This window comes from Diospyros lotus, chromosome 1 (genome assembly GCF_014633365.1).
Source record: "Diospyros lotus cultivar Yz01 chromosome 1, ASM1463336v1, whole genome shotgun sequence".
In the NCBI taxonomy this organism is placed as follows: domain Eukaryota; kingdom Viridiplantae; phylum Streptophyta; class Magnoliopsida; order Ericales; family Ebenaceae; genus Diospyros; species Diospyros lotus.
The window spans coordinates 33,803,482-33,816,549 of NC_068338.1; the positions used below are offsets into that span (position 1 = coordinate 33,803,482).

The 13,068-nt window shown below is 34.1% G+C and overlaps 2 protein-coding genes across 3 annotated transcripts; one reads left to right on the top strand and one right to left on the bottom strand.

Annotated features, from left to right (window-relative positions):
- The first annotated feature begins 2,474 nt into the window (after window positions 1-2,474).
- Window positions 2,475-4,810, top strand: LOC127806800 (cytochrome P450 714C2-like). Its single transcript, XM_052344322.1, has 5 exons — window positions 2,475-2,909; window positions 3,061-3,287; window positions 3,396-3,643; window positions 3,735-4,095; window positions 4,216-4,810. The coding sequence occupies exons 1-5, from the start codon at window positions 2,621-2,623 to the stop codon at window positions 4,639-4,641; spliced, it is 1,551 nt and encodes a 516-aa protein (XP_052200282.1). The 5' UTR covers window positions 2,475-2,620; the 3' UTR covers window positions 4,642-4,810.
- A 4,987-nt stretch (window positions 4,811-9,797) lies between these two features.
- LOC127806808 (uncharacterized) lies at window positions 9,798-12,553 on the bottom strand. 2 transcript variants are annotated; one of them, XM_052344336.1, is made up of 3 exons: window positions 12,204-12,553; window positions 11,024-11,265; window positions 9,798-10,343 (listed from the first exon to the last, which is right to left on the bottom strand). In XM_052344336.1, exons 1-3 carry the CDS (start codon window positions 12,435-12,437, stop codon window positions 10,151-10,153), a joined length of 669 nt encoding a protein of 222 aa, XP_052200296.1. In that variant the 5' UTR covers window positions 12,438-12,553; the 3' UTR covers window positions 9,798-10,150. The 2 variants fall into 2 exon arrangements, with proteins under 2 accessions (XP_052200296.1, XP_052200304.1); XM_052344344.1 differs by having other exon boundaries at window positions 11,024-11,259; window positions 12,204-12,549.
- Between the last annotated feature and the right edge of the window lie 515 nt (window positions 12,554-13,068).

Genomic DNA, 13,068 nt, shown 5'->3' on the forward strand with positions numbered 1-13,068 from the left:
TATTCATATTTATAGTAGTTTTGATTTGAGGAAATAATTTTGTATGTTGATGTGACACATGCTTGAAATTGGGACATAAACGAACAAAAATTGCAATTTACTAAAAGAATGTATAAGTAATAATTGACTTTAAAAAAATTCAGAACAGTCTAATCATAATATAAATATTATTATCCTGAGCGGTGAAAAGAAGTATACATATAGATTAGAGTGAGCGAAACATAACGCTTGACGTACTCAAATAGAAAAACAAATTTGATAGAATGAGTTACCTTCAAGTTTGGCGGGTAACAGGCTGTCATATCCACAAATTTCTGATGAGGCTGGCATGCATGTTGAATATCCAAAGTCCCCATGCCCATTCCCCATTCCTGTCCAAATTGGACTTGTTTTGTTGATGAGCTTCACTTTCACTATCATCCCTTCTAGTTTGACTCAACTTTGTTGTATTTTTTTTTATATAATATCATTATACAGAGTGAGCGAGATTATTATATTATTTGTATCAGATAACATAATATTTACACATAAATAAAAAAATAAATTTGATAAAATGAGTTAGTTTCAAGTTTAGCAGATGACAAGGATTGCCATATCCACAAATTTCCCCATTCCTGTCCAAAATGGACATGTTTTGTTGATGAGCTTCACTTTCACTTTCACTCTCATCCCTCCTAGTTTGACACAACATGTTGTATTTTTTTATATAATAATATCATTACATTAGGTGGTGATATAGAGAGAGATAGAATATTATGTTGATTGCGTCAGATAACGTAATATTAACAAATAAATTAAAGAATAAATTTGATAAAATGAGTTAGTTTCAAGTTTGGTGGGTGACAACGCCCTCATATCCACAAATTATGAGGCTGTCATGCATGCTGAATATCCAAAGTCCCCATTTCCATGCCCATTCCCCAATTCCCGTCCAAATTGGACTTGCTTTGTGGATGGGCTTCACTTTCTCTATCATCCCCTCTAGTTTGACTCAATAAGGTTTTACTTAATTTTTTTTTTAAATTGAAACCAAAGCTTAAACTTTCCCTATTTTGAAATATTGTTATATTATTATATAACTCCAAAATTAATTAGCATGCATTTGTGGGCAATATGGGTTTTATGTTTTCCAGCAAGAAAAATGTTGGAAAATTAATGAAAATACCTGGTTGTATTTCTTTATAGAAAATAACTTTTACATATATTAAGTACATAAAAATAAAAATAAAAACTTTAACTTCCCAAATGAAAAAAATGCAAAATTAATATTTTTATATGAGATCCTTACCAACATCAAAACAACATGCATGTGGCATGTTTGTTTGTAACCTAGTGGACAATATTTGATTAGTTTATTATGATTTATGTTTTTTATACATCATTTATGTACATCTCAAGTTATACAAGGTATATAAATATTTCACGTCGCCTCATTACGCATCACCACTTTGAGTAAAGGTATTTTAGACATTGGTACATCATTGTGTCTAATAACATTTTTCATTATTATTTTTTTTGTTAACGCGCCATCACGAGAGTCTCCGTTGTTCGACTCTACAATTTCAGCAGGAGATAAATTAAGGAATCCAGCAGACAGGTTTCAACCATTAACACAACTACAAACGTGAGAACAGTAAGTATTTTTCATTTTTTAAGATCACTTCTTATCTGTTGAACTATCTCTTGGTCAAGATTCAAACACAAAACCTAAAGACCCAAACAATAACATCCCAACAATACCAAATGATCTACGTTATCTACGCTTCGGGCGCATTTTCCATTATTAAATCATTACATGTATCACATGTGCGTTTAAGAAATAAACAGTGATTGTTATGATGGGTTTTCCATTCTTTTCGTCGCCGGATACGACCGGAGTTGCTGCTGCTGCCGCTGTTGGAACGGTCACGTCCAGCGGCGCTATTCAATCTGGACTGTTGACTTGGTTGGCTGAAAATGATACCAAAAATAGTCATTTATTATTATTGTTGCTCTGTTCGGCTCAATTTGACTGGACCACACCCAGGCTCTGCTTGGTTTGATTTTTTTTTTTAAATATTATTTATGTACCAAAAGTGCTTTTATTTTATCCACCTTGATTTGATTCTTTTTTTTTTTTTTGTTATTTATGGAGTTATGTTTAAATTATTTTATTTTATAAGTATTTTTATTATATCAAGCAAGAACGTAGCTGTATATATATATATATATATTTCAATGTTGATGCAAATCCAAAATTTTAAATTATTTATAATTAATTTTTTCCCAATTGATAAAACATTGGACGCTATCCAAACATGTTAGCAAATATTAATGAAGATTTTAGTTTTGAAAAAAGAATACCAAGTAATTTAAGTATATACATATACGTAAGTACGTGTACACATTGTTAATTACTTGTTCGAATTCAAATAGCATTTATGCTGGCAGCTAGTCCTGATTGTCGTCTATTTTCAATTTTCTACGTACGATCGAGCTTCGGTTGCGCCAGCAAACATCATCAGCAATGTGCTCCTTATATTATATATGCATCACCTACTTCTGGTAGTTCCATGTAAAAACCACCCAAGGCCAAAGGGTTGTTCAGCTCAGAAAGAGCAAATTGATCAGCAGTGGAGATATGGATGTCCAAACACTCCACAAGATTCTCGTGTCCGTTGCCGCCCTTCTCCTACTGGGCCTCCTCGTCCGGCTCTACGAATCCCTGGTGAAGAAGCCGGCGAGGGTCAGAGGCCGGCTCACCAAGCAAGGGATCACGGGGCCGCCGCCGGTATTTCTGCTTGGAAACATTCTGGAGCTGCGAAAGGCCAGATCGTCCGCGGGAAGTTCGGCCAAGGAAACCACTCAGATCACCCACGATTACGCCGAAGGCCTCCTGCCCTTCTTTCAGCAGTGGCGCGAGAAATACGGTACGTAGCTAGCTAGGCCCAAAAATCCTAAAGCACGAAAATAGTATTTCATTTGAAAATTGGAATTCTCCAAAATCTTTCAGCTCTTAATCTGTTCTTGTGTGTGTAAGTAAACAACATAGAAGGTGATAGTATTTCATTTTCCACACAGGAAAATTTTTTACATTCTCTCTTGGGACAAAGCAAATACTGCATGTAACAAGAGGAGATCTGGTGAAGGAGATAACGCAGAGCGCATCCATTAACCTAGGGAGGCCATCCTACCACCGAAAAGAGTTGGGTCCTTTGTTCGGAGCAGGCATCTTGACCTCCAACGGACCCCTTTGGCAATATCAGAAGAAAATCCTTGGCCCTGAATTGCACACGGACAAGGTCAAGGTATGTGTCGTCAATTCCAACGTCACACATCACGTCGGTAGTCTACTACGTACTAGTCTACTTCTACTCTTGCCTTGGATCGATGAGATTGATGTTGTTCTTACACAGGGAATGACAAACCTCATCTGGGAGTCGACAATGATGTTGTTGGATTCATGGAATAGCAGAATCGAAGAAGAGGGTGGAGTTGCAGACATATACATAGACCAGGATTTGCTTGAGATCTCGGGCGATGTGATAGCAAGAGCTTGCTTTGGCAGCAACTACTCCAATGGAAAACAAATCTTCTCCAAGCTTAACATTCTCAAGGAAGCCATGTCCAGGAGAATCTTCTCCATTGGCCTTCCCGGCATGAGGTGACTTCATTTCTATTTAACTATCTCTCAACAAATTAATTAATTAAGCTTTAATGTAAAATTAAAAATGGTTGATTTGATGATTTTGCAGCTACTTGCCGACCAAGAACAACAGGGAAATATGGAGACTGGTGAAGGAGGTTCACACTTTGATCGTAAACGTGGTGAAGGAGAGGAAGGAATCTGGCCATGTTCACAAGGACCTTCTGCAAACCGTTCTAGACGGTTCTAAGAACAGTGACTTCAGTGGACATGGCGCCGAGCAATTCATAGTAGACAACTGCAAGAACATCTACTTGGCTGCTCAAGAGACCGTCGCCATCACCGCTTCATGGTGCCTCCTGCTCCTCGCTGCCAACCCTGAATGGCAGGACCGCGTCCGCGCCGAGGTTGTAGACATCTGGGGAGCCGCCCGAGTCCCCGACTCCGACATGCTCCGGAAAGTGAAATTGGTACGCTTACAACGACGACGAATCAAAGTCTTTTATTTTACTTTTACTGAATTAAAAAAAAAAAAAGAATTACTTTATCCCAGCCAAACCACTAAATTGTTAATTTGATGGGCATAACAGCTGACGATGGTGATACAAGAGACCCTAAGGCTGTATCCTCCGGGAGTTGCTTTGTCAAGGGAAGCCCTAAAAGACCTAAAGATAGGGGGAATGGATATCCCGCAAGGAGTGAACATGTGGACGATGGTGTCCAAATTGCATACCGACCCCGACATATGGGGACCCGACTCCTACAGCTTCAAGCCGGACCGGTTCGCGAACGGGGTTTCGGGAGCCTGCACCCTGCCGCAGTCGTACCTGCCGTTCGGGTTCGGGCCCCGGTCGTGTCTCGGGCAGAACCTGGCCATGCTGGAGCTGAAGATGATCCTCGGCCTTATTCTGACCAAATTCACGTTCAGCGTCTCGCCCAAATACGTCCACTCGCCGGTGATGAAGCTGGTGATCGAGCCCAAGCACGGCATCCATCTCTTGATGAAGAAGCTCTGAGTTCGTTAATCACAGTCAAATAATTATATATAATTGCGTACCCTTCTTTAATTCTCTTTCTTTTTTCTTTTCTCTTTTTTTGTTTTGTTAGAAACACCTTCAAATTAAGAGAAAGGTATTGTTATTACTATGTTATTAAAAAAATAATACTTCTGATACAAATTCAATACACAGTGGTGATACTGATAGATAGTGATACCATTTACAGAAAATAGCTAGTTCGAGAAATTATTCTTTAATGTTAAGGCAATGATTAACGATAATAAATTATTGTTACTTAACTAACTACTGTTTAGCCATAGCCATTGATTAGGAAGCTCCCGTCTGAACATAATGAATATAAAATTGTGTGTTATTTGGTTTCATAGCGTTTCTTAAAATGAATTATTTTTTAAATTAAAATATAGAATGATTAAGACTATAAAGTATTTTAGAATTTTTATCGGATCGTTTGTTAATTTTTGTAGAATGCATTGAGGGATATATATATATATATATGTTAATATTTTTTATTTATAAGATTTAAGATAAATTTATCTGAATAATTTTAAATAAAAAAATTATGCGATTTTTTTTTTAAGATTGACAGATAAATTTAATAAAAATAATTTTATCTAGAATATTTTTCATATCTTACTTTTTTTTGACTTATATCTTAGTTAACAAGCATTAAAGTTGAGTTTTCTTTACTTTTTAATTTTTAATTTTAAATTTTTAATTTATTTTTAGTTTTTTGTCTATTTTTAAAAATTTGAAAACGCATTCTCTTTGTTATTTTAAAAAATTATTTTTCAAAAGAGAAAATTAGAAAACGAGTTCTTTTTGAAATTTTGAAAATATTTTTTTAATAATATTTTATTCAATAAATTTGATTATTTAGTAATTAATATATTATTAAAAAATATATACATTTTAAAGTTAATGAATTTTGTAATATTTTTTCCATTATAATAATAAAATATGAATAAATAAATGTATTTTGAATTTAGAATTTATTTTGAATGAAAACACTCAAAATAATTTTTTTTGTCTGATTTTTCTTTATAATTTTTTTTATTTTCAAAAATATATTTTTAAAAACAACAAAGAGAACGAGTTTTTATTATTTTAAAAAATTAAAAATTAAAAATAACTTGAAAATAATAAAAAGAACGCAGCCTAATTATTTGGAAAGAGTTGATAACAGTATTTGTGACAAAATATATTGCATTTGAGCACCATAAGTATTCAATTATTAATTACTAACAAATTTAGATAACAATTAATAAATATTATTATCCCTTTTGCACATACATACATACATACATACATATAGCTTTTTCTTTTGTTTGGGTATTTCTTTTGCTTGAATGATTCCAAGGAGTTGGTTGGTTCTTTTCTATATTGGATCAAAAGTTGGTTCCTTTTTTTTTTTAGTCTTTATTTATTTTGTTGTGTGGTCTGGATGAATATGTGTTTTTGAATTCAAATTTAAAAAAAAAAGACTTATAACACTTTGAAAATGGATAAGTGGTCCAAGGTTCCTTGGACAGAGGGTGGGATCTAAGATTTTAAAGGCTCTAAATGAAGCTTTTATATAAGGTCCTAGACATTTAAAAATAAAATTATATGTAATAAATATGAATAAAAAAATTTATTATATAAAAATATTCAAAACTATCGCAATAATAGTTTAAAATTCATAATATTTTATTTTAAATTTACTCTTCCAGTATTTTTAAATAAAAAATCAACAATTAAACTATTACAATTAATTTATTTTGACACATGTTGTTCAATAAACACCATCGCTAAAAAGTAACATAAGCATTCTATATCAAATTTTGGATATTCTTGCTCATTTTATTTTAGACATCTCCGAATTCATGTTATTCGTACATGTCATTTTGAACATTTTATCTATCAAACTATCACTCTTCATTTTTTATTGTATTACTAATGCTTACAATGACAAACCTGTCCAACCCTCATGCTTAAAATAGAATAAACTCTTTTGAATTTTTTTTGTTACTTTTTTCTCTTTTCATTTCCGAACAAATATTTTGTAGTAGGCATAATAAATCAATTCAAATACGAAAATCAATATAAAATTAAATTCAAATCTAATTAAGGAACAATAAAATTTGGTTAAATTTTATACTTAAATTGAAATCTGAAAAATAAATTAATAAAATAACACAATTGTAAAAATAGAAGAACATAATAAATCAATTAGTGTAGATTTACTAATAATAGAATAATCACAAATATTGAAATATATATACACAAAATCAATTGATAATTTAATGATAAACAAAAAAAAATAAATAAAAGATGTACCCTTTAGGTCACACAAATGGATGATAAAAGAGAAAATTGAAATCGTTGAAGACGAGGCGCACTTGTTAGATTAGTTGAATTTAGGAGCTACGCCTATAGATGCCATATGTCAACCACAATGGTTAAGAAATTGAGAAAGAGAGGAAAGTGTGCTTATAGATGCCATATGTCATTCATAATGATTAAGAAATTGAGAAGTAGAGGAAGGTGAAGGAGTAACCACCAACAACGTACGAGAGAGGGGATCAAAGTGGAGATTAATTTGGGTTTGAAAAGTTAAAAAAATTTTGAGAATCAGACAAGTTAATAGATAAACTTATAAAATGAGGATTAAAAGATTAAAATACTCTCGCTTATATTGTAATGTTGATGAAAGTATTTTAATTTTTTAATTTTTATTTTGTAAGTCTGTCATTAAGTATTTAAAGTTAAAATTAATTGAAAATGCAAAATATAATAGGTGTGAGGGGATGCCCCAATGAAGGAACGTGGGTGACTGAGAATAATTGTAAATTTGCAATGATGGGCATTGATAAAGGAAAGTGGATAATTGAGAATAATTGCAAATTTGCAATGATGTGCAGAGCACCCATCCCCTCACCTCATGTCACTTCAGTATTCAATTTTATTTTTTTAATTAATTTTAATCAATTTAAACTTATAGCTATTATTTGTGGATGGCTGGGCGCAATAATGTTACGTTTTTATTCATTTACGGGTGAACCTTTCTAAAATTATCACCAAAAAAAATTAAAATTAATTGAATCTGAAATGAGCCATAGGCAGCCGCCAAGACAGCCTTGGCCTTGGACCAGTCCTCACCAACCATCTCAAGGTCATGAACCAGACCTCCGTGGCATTGTCCTTTTTATTTTATTTTATTTTATGTATGTATTAATTTCACTATTAAGTTATAATATATATAACAATAGTTTTAATATATCTTACAATTAATTCAATCGAATGAATTTAGAAACTAAAGAAGTTGAAGGCATCGTGAATTGAGGAGGGAGTGATAATTTCTAATACTTATTTAATTTATTAAACTAATTAAGTAGTGAAATCAGGAATAGATGGGGGCCTTGGGGGAGCCAGCACCAGCAGGAGATGGCAGATTTCCAACCCTGGCCAGTGGCGGGCGAAGGCAACGCGCCAGCGATGTTGAGTTGAATGAATGAGTGTGACACATTTGCTCCATTCAAGTCGTTTCCATGTCCATGTCCATTAGAGGTGTGCACGGTGCGATTTGGACGATTTAAAAAGAATTTAATAAGTTAAATCACATGTGCGATTTGGTATTAAACCAGACCACGCGGTCTGATTTGCGGTGCGATTTGGTGCGCTTTCCGCGATTTGATGCTTTTTTATTGTTTCATTTGATGTTTTCTTCACTAACTTATAAACTTTTAATTAAAACATAAAAATCAATACATAAAATCATAATTTTTAAATTTTTATAGTATCTTGGAATTTAAAACTAAAATAAGTTACTATCTAATAAAAAATACAAATTTAAAAGTTTTAAATCTACAACATAACCACATGCTCATAATATAAAAATAACACAAAAATCCACAATATAATTCATGGTCAAGAAAGTATATATTTTTAATTTTTAAATTATTAGATATTTTTATTTTTTTTATTAATATACTACTTGGCCGGTTTGGTTTTAACCAAATCAAAAAAACCACCAACCGCAAATCGCACGGTTTGAGAATTTCTCAAACCGTGCCAAACTGTACTCCCAAAAAATCGCACGATTTGGTGCGGTGCGGTTTGGAGCGGACGATTTCACGATTTGACGATTTTTTTGCACACCCCTAATGTCCATTCACACCCACCCACCCACACACAGTACTCTTTGATTTAGTTATCCTTCTTCTTGGCTGCAACCATTCAAATCCATTAATTAATTAATTAATTAAGACCAACCACGTGGTTAATTTGAAACCTTTCTTTACGTAAAATATATATATATGTATAATAATAATGTAATAATTAAACCCAAGCGAAGCGAGAGAAACAGCCAAGATTCAAGAAAAACAGTTGAGGTGACAGTCCAGAGAAATGGTCAAGGAAGGAAGGGATTAGGGAGACATTGCGTCCCTCTCAAAAATGAAATTTTAAATTAGAGATGAAGATATTTTATTTTTATTACAAAATAAATTTAAAATTTAATAAATTTATTAATAACGAGTCTATTCATAAGCATTAACTGGTTAAATTTAACTGAATTCAAATTCAACTTATTAACAAATTAAGTTTTAAAGTTAGTTTTAACTATAATTTATTTATTTCAATAAATAAATTCGAATGACTTTTTATCGAATCAAGCAATAATTTGTGAACGACTTAACTCACTTGTACCTCTATTAAAACTAACCACGCCCTTATCGATGGTCTATTAGAAAATTTTATTTATGATTAACGATATATATTCTCACCTTACACAATGGAATAATAAAGGATTGTTATTCAAAATATTTAATAAAATTTATTCAAACATGTCTCATTATCCTAGCACCAAACTAAAATTTTATTTATTTATTTGCCTACATCTCACTACTTCAAAAAAATGAACTTGATTTAATTTTTAATTTTTTAAGTGAAAAAACAAGAACACTTTTAACTCTTTTTATCATTTGAAAAATGAAATAGAAATAAATATTTCTATAACCAAAATTCCGGAAATGATGGTTGATGGATGCGGGTAAAAAAGGCTTTTTGCAGTCGATGCATGTGATTTGTCTCCTATTGGACTTTGTTATGAACCCAGAAACTGGCAGGCATCTACATGGGAAAAATGTAGCACCATTATTGGAACTCTACGATGCTGCTTTGCAAGTGAAGTCTTAATTAATATCACATTAAGTAGAATCGATGCTGCTTTGCAAGTTCTCTATGGGTTCAAACAAACTTATGAAAGCTTCAACTACTAGGATTCAATACTTCGAGAGATGATGATGATAAGCACTCCTCATTCAATATTCATGGATGCCTCTCAGGATCATAAGTGTTGTGCTTGAGTTTTCACCTCTGGAGGACATCAACTAACCACCTTTGCCACTGTGACACGACTTCCCTGGAAAACCTTATCCATATCCTTGCCAACTTAATCACACATTCCTATAATTTACTTGGAAGATTAAAAGGGCACAAAATAGGAAGAGAAGGAAGAACACAACGACTACGCTTTTGGCTTTTGTGATCCTGGCGGCAAGAACGGCTCCCACCAGCCAAACTCATACTTCGTATAGGGTGCCACCCACTTTTCCGGCTTCTCAAACTCTAAATCAACAGGGTTAGATGCCAAAGCTTCTTCCAGACTGTCTGCCTCGTGGCTTTCTGTTAAAACTCTGTCTAGCCTTAGCTTCATGAACCTGTACATGGAACAGCATGATGCATCAACAGGAAGAGCACACAATTAAGTTCTAATTTGTGCAAGGTTTACAATGTTTCAACACTTGGAAGATTCGAATAAGTTAAAGAAAATAGTTTCTCCTTCCTTTTGATGCTATAGTCCCATTATATGGTATCAAATTATACCGCTTGGGACAGTTACAATTTCAGGATGGGGGTATGATAGCGCAAATAAGAAGAATTAGAGGCTCTGTTGTTCGAGGGCAAGCACCTTTGTAGCAATGGAAAGGGTGCTACTTGTGACTGGAAGGTCACAGGTTTGAGTTGCAACAATAGTCTCTTTACAAAAAAGCAACAATAAGGTTGCAAGCAAAAAACAACCCATCAACGATCCTCACAAATGGGAAGTCTCATGCATTGAGAATGCTATAGAGGCTCTGTTGCATAATGAGCCTTCACTTAAGGTAAAAGACTTCTTGTTTGATAAGACCTACTACAACAGTTCAACTTGAATTGTTGAATGATCTCCTTTCATGCTATGATATCGTTAGAATTTCTGAAGGCCAATTTTTTTTCTCCTATTTTGATAATGTATTCAACTTAAACCTGACCCGGTCCTTTACCTGCAACTTGTAGGCTGCAAAAGTTGCAGGAAAATTGAGAAAAAAAAATGAAACAAGTTACAGGAGTGTGTCCTTACGTGATCCATGGGCCATTAGTTGAAACAAGAGCAACGGCAGGTCTCTTAAGTCGGTTGATAATGTTAGGAAACTTATCCAAGAACTTGGGTTCAATCACAAGCCAGAAATCCTGCTCTTTGTTACGCTCTCCATAGTAACGAAGCCGCTCGTACATCAGTTCCTTGAAGTGCTCCTCCTCGTCCAGCATGAATTTTGCATTTGCTACTACGAAATAATACTTGGTTGTGGCCTGTTGCTGCAACTTAAAGTAAGCACGGGACATCAGATTGGCTTGTAAATTCATAGACCATCCATCCAGTCAGGAATTGAACTGCTTTAATCATATGATTATATAGCCAATTCTAAGATGTTTGAGAATCTAATTGTGTATTTCCATTCTCTATATCATTGACAGAGCAAAATGATCTTTACGCCCCCATTTATCGTATTTCCATTGATACTCAAAGGTCTTATAGTATAATTGCAACTCGGACAACAAAAACAAACACACGGGCTCTAAAACTCCAATGGCGAAACAATTAGTTCGACTAAGTACTAAAAGCTGCTAAAACCAAGTAACATCCCCAAAAATTTCCTAATGCCCTTGCTACACTAGTATAAGATTCAACACCTTATACAATGTGTGATTCTAGCATGTCTGAGCAGATAATCCCGGAGATCATGAGTGAAATCCTCATCCGCCACAAAAACTGCACCCCTGTCAATCTGTAACACCAAGATTGTCGCCTAAATTCGGTAAGCTGGAACTAATTTTAGAACCATACAACCAAATAATATACCCAAAATCAATTGGTTATGTCTAGGGATTGTGTGAGGCAAACAAGCCCAATACCAGGTCACATAGTTTCTGCTGTAGAGAAGAATTTTATCATGAAAATCTAGGAAGGTTAGTAGAATGTAGATCCGCTTTCAGAACAAATATTAAGAAAAAAAAAAAGAGTTGAGTGCATGAGTAAATCGCTGATTAATACGGATATCCATAGGAGTCATTGAACCTAATTTTAGGTCCGTACAAGTGTATGCTGCATTAACATCTTGAAGATTACTCTTTAATTTCAGTAGAAATTCTGGACATTTGATATTGGAAGCATCAACAACGAAAGGGTAACAAAGAAAGGGGCCTACGTCTCAAAGAAATGCACGAGAACGGATGATGTGAGAGGGGAAAGAGCAACTGACCTTCTCGGCCGGTTCAGAGGAATCAACGGCTGCAACTGCCGTCTTCACAGAGGAAGTTCCTTCCCAACCGCCGCTGCCGCCGGCGGGGGTGGTGCAAGGGCTAATGATCATTTTCTGGGGGAGATATGGGGGCGAGCATAGAGGCGCCGGTAGTCGGCGTTGGAAGCGGCTGCCGGCGACCGGCAAGGCGCTCAACGAGCAAGAATTCAGAGTAGCTGCTGCTGAAGCTAACATTGCAGCTCAGTACTACAGTAGACCGATGTCCAATGGAAAGGATAAAACTAAGAAAAAGGTATCGTCCTTTCCTCTCTCTCTCTCTTATCTACATCTCTCTCTCTCTCTCTCTCTCTCTCTCTCCTTATCTTCTCAATTCTATTGGATTGTTCCTTCTTCTTCTTCTTTTAGGGCTTTTTGAAATATTTTGTTTTTTCGTTCACTGGCTTTAGAATTGGAAACTTTACATCCTCTGATTGCATTTTTTAAAATAGTAATAATTTTATATTGGCTTTTATTATTTGTTACATTTTAATTTCAAAATTTGTTTTAAAGATTTATTATTAAAATTTTGATTTGATATTGATGCTAGTACTAGTACTATTTCAATTTTATAGAAATAATAATTTACCCGCATTGCCTAACACAAACATAAAGGGGTGAGTGGGTGTGGGCGAGGACAGCCTGCACCCCCTTTTGAGTTTATTTATGTTAGGTAAATATTATATTGTTCGATATAAATAATATAATATTTTATTTTAATTTTAAATCAAATAAAATAGCAGAATATATGATTTTTTTTGCTCTTTCAACTTTATGAATAGTTTTATGATTTAGTTATCTCGTGAGAGACGGGTTCGGCGAGAGCACG